The sequence below is a fragment of the Herpailurus yagouaroundi genome, unplaced genomic scaffold, assembly GCF_014898765.1.
Source record: "Herpailurus yagouaroundi ecotype Mexico unplaced genomic scaffold, PumYag 100, whole genome shotgun sequence".
Lineage (NCBI taxonomy): Eukaryota > Metazoa > Chordata > Mammalia > Carnivora > Felidae > Herpailurus > Herpailurus yagouaroundi.
Window position 1 is genome coordinate 29,746,522 of NW_024412391.1, and position 2,500 is coordinate 29,749,021.

The window sequence follows — 2,500 nt, forward strand, 5'->3', positions numbered from 1 at the left end:
TTGATGTTTCTGACTGCTTTTTGAAATGAAAATAAAACAGTTCACTTAGTCTGTGCTGAGTGCCCTTATCTTTCCAGACGGTGCTCTTTTCCAAAAATAGATGCACAGAACTAACATTTTTTTTAGCTCCTTGTAGGATCCAGACAATGAAGTTGTTTGGACAGGGATATAGATGAACCCTTTTGTCTAAGTAAATAAACTGCATTTATGTTCTGACAGGATAATATTCACTTTACTTTCTTTTAGTTCCAGCTGAGTAGCCATGGCCCTCACTCCTGTGGCAGCTTCAGTCCGTAGGATGAGACATGGTGTGTACAAAAGGCGCGGACCAAGACAAAACCTACAGCCTCCATTTGTTGCACAAGCCAAACAGACATTTTTCAAACTAATTAGCCAATAATATGCAAGAGAAAAAGTAATATCGTGCGACTAACAAAGGTGTTGATGATTGAGTGCTCACACTGTAATTAGTGTGTCAGGCCCTCGTTTCTCTGCCAAGCCTCAGCTATTAATTGCACCAAATTAGAAAACTATATCAGAGGCAAAATTATTCTTTCACTTGTCATTTTGAGAGAGGGAATTCATTCCATTCAAGAGGCAGGTTAAAAAGAGGGGAAGCAGATACTAATCTGCTTATGTCATGTAAATAAATGTTCCTTGTGCTATCTGTAAGGAACTGCGCTAGGCATCTTAAAACTGCCGGAAAAGTAGTTACCTTCCAAGTTGCTGCATTACGCCTGAAGTAAGCAAATGTCCGTGTAAACCAGCTGTAAATTTCATTAAGTGTTAACTGCCTGTCAGATGACTCCATGATAGCCTGAAATGAGACAAGATACATAGTGACATAAAATAATGGTTTACTAACTAGACTAGATGACACTTTCTCATCCAAGCCTTACTTTAAGCATTAATGAATTTTAATTTAATCAGGCAAAGTTAATTTTCCTTCTACTTACCTGCCTTATGAGAGTTGCATAAGTAAATGGAGGTCTGACATCTGCATTTTTATAAAATTCGTAGTTTGGGGCAATCTCTATAAAAATAAAAACTAGGTGTTAATTCTGCTAATAATTCACAGGATCTATAATCGATTTTTCATATTTTTCCCCTAGTATTGGCGAAGTGATTCAGTGAGAAAGCCACTGACTAGTGAAAGCACAAAGGCATGACAGTGGAATTGAATTATATGGAAAAGGCCATTTCTGACGTGAAGTGCAAATGAAGCGTCCCCTAGTTGTTCGTGGTACTTGAGGAACTGTGCGACCAGCTGGCCTGAGGATTTTTTCCAACAGCCAGGTCCTCTTTTAAGCGGGTGGTTTAGGCATGTTCTTACATGGACTTTTGCCCCCCTGCCATAACCTTTGCTTTTCTCATCTAATACTTCTTAAGGAACAACAAGGCTCATCACTCGGCATCTGTGGCCATCTAACAAAGGAAACACAAAATCCTCGCAAGCGCCCATGTTGAAAATAACTTCACTTTTTGTAGAAAGGGGGCACTGGGTTAATAACGGTTACAATGTGTGACTGTGATTATCCAGATGCCCCTGGGCCGGGGAGGGGAGGGGTGAGGAGTGGGGCGGAAGGGAGCGGGAGAGGAGAAGGGTAAGAGAGGGAGAGAAGGTAAATTTGAGTTCCAAGCAAACTTTGCTTCTCATCTGCATCTTAAGCAAAGTGGCGTGTAGGTATTAGGAGCGGTGGTAGCACCTTGATAACGATCGATTCACAGAAAGCCTGGAGTGTCTTGCATAAAGCATCGGTGCTTCATATCCGTCCTTTTAAACAGCTCTTCTCGTATAGCGTTACTCGCAGATGTTGTACCGCTATGGTCTTCCCTCGGAGATCAAAGGACCTCACTGAACTGAGGTGATAATATGGGCCATCCTGACAACACATCTCTCAATGTCTCTAATGGGGAGAGCTTTCTTTCCTGAACAACCATTCAGAACAATTCATCATGATGTGCTTAGGGAATCGCCCCTATCCACATTTACCAGGAATAAAACAATTATCACTCCATAAATCATGACTTGAGTTTCCATGTGCTCTGGAATGGCTCATGTACAGTTGCTTCAACTATAGTTTTCCTCTCCCAAAGTAAAAGAGCTCTACTGAGCATTCATATCCTACCTGATGACATGGGAATGTTGTATTTGTCTGAATGTCGCCTTCGTATGGCTCCCACATTGGGCACACTGGCTGGGGTGATTACTGAGGGTCCCTGGGTAATCGGGGTGACTGGGGCCGTTGGTGTGGTAGGGGTTTGAGGTAAGCTCTGTGGGGATGTCTCCAACATGTTCTTCGACATGGTGACACTAGACACCAGATTTAGCTGCAAAGGCCCAAGAGAAGGGCAGGAAAAAGGTAGAGACAAGAGAAAAAGACTTAAAAAGGTTTGACAAATGAGAGTGGATTCACTTCTACAGCTGTGTTGCCACTAATAAGCTGCAAAAGGAAGCAGCCAATCTCAACTAATTACAGGATGAAATTGTATCATAAGA

General features: G+C 42.1%; 1 protein-coding gene across 9 annotated transcripts in view; it reads right to left on the reverse strand.

Annotated features, from left to right (window-relative positions):
* Positions 1 to 2,500, reverse strand: part of FOXP2 (forkhead box P2) — a 569,876-nt gene that overhangs the window by 37,266 nt on the left and 530,110 nt on the right. For all 9 annotated transcript variants that reach the window (XM_040472193.1, XM_040472192.1, XM_040472191.1 and 6 more), the window contains 3 exons: positions 2,130 to 2,331; positions 957 to 1,033; positions 716 to 817 (listed from right to left, as the gene is read on the reverse strand). In XM_040472193.1, the coding sequence (XP_040328127.1) occupies positions 716 to 817; positions 957 to 1,033; positions 2,130 to 2,331 (381 nt within the window). The remainder of the gene's footprint in view (positions 1 to 715; positions 818 to 956; positions 1,034 to 2,129; positions 2,332 to 2,500) is intronic.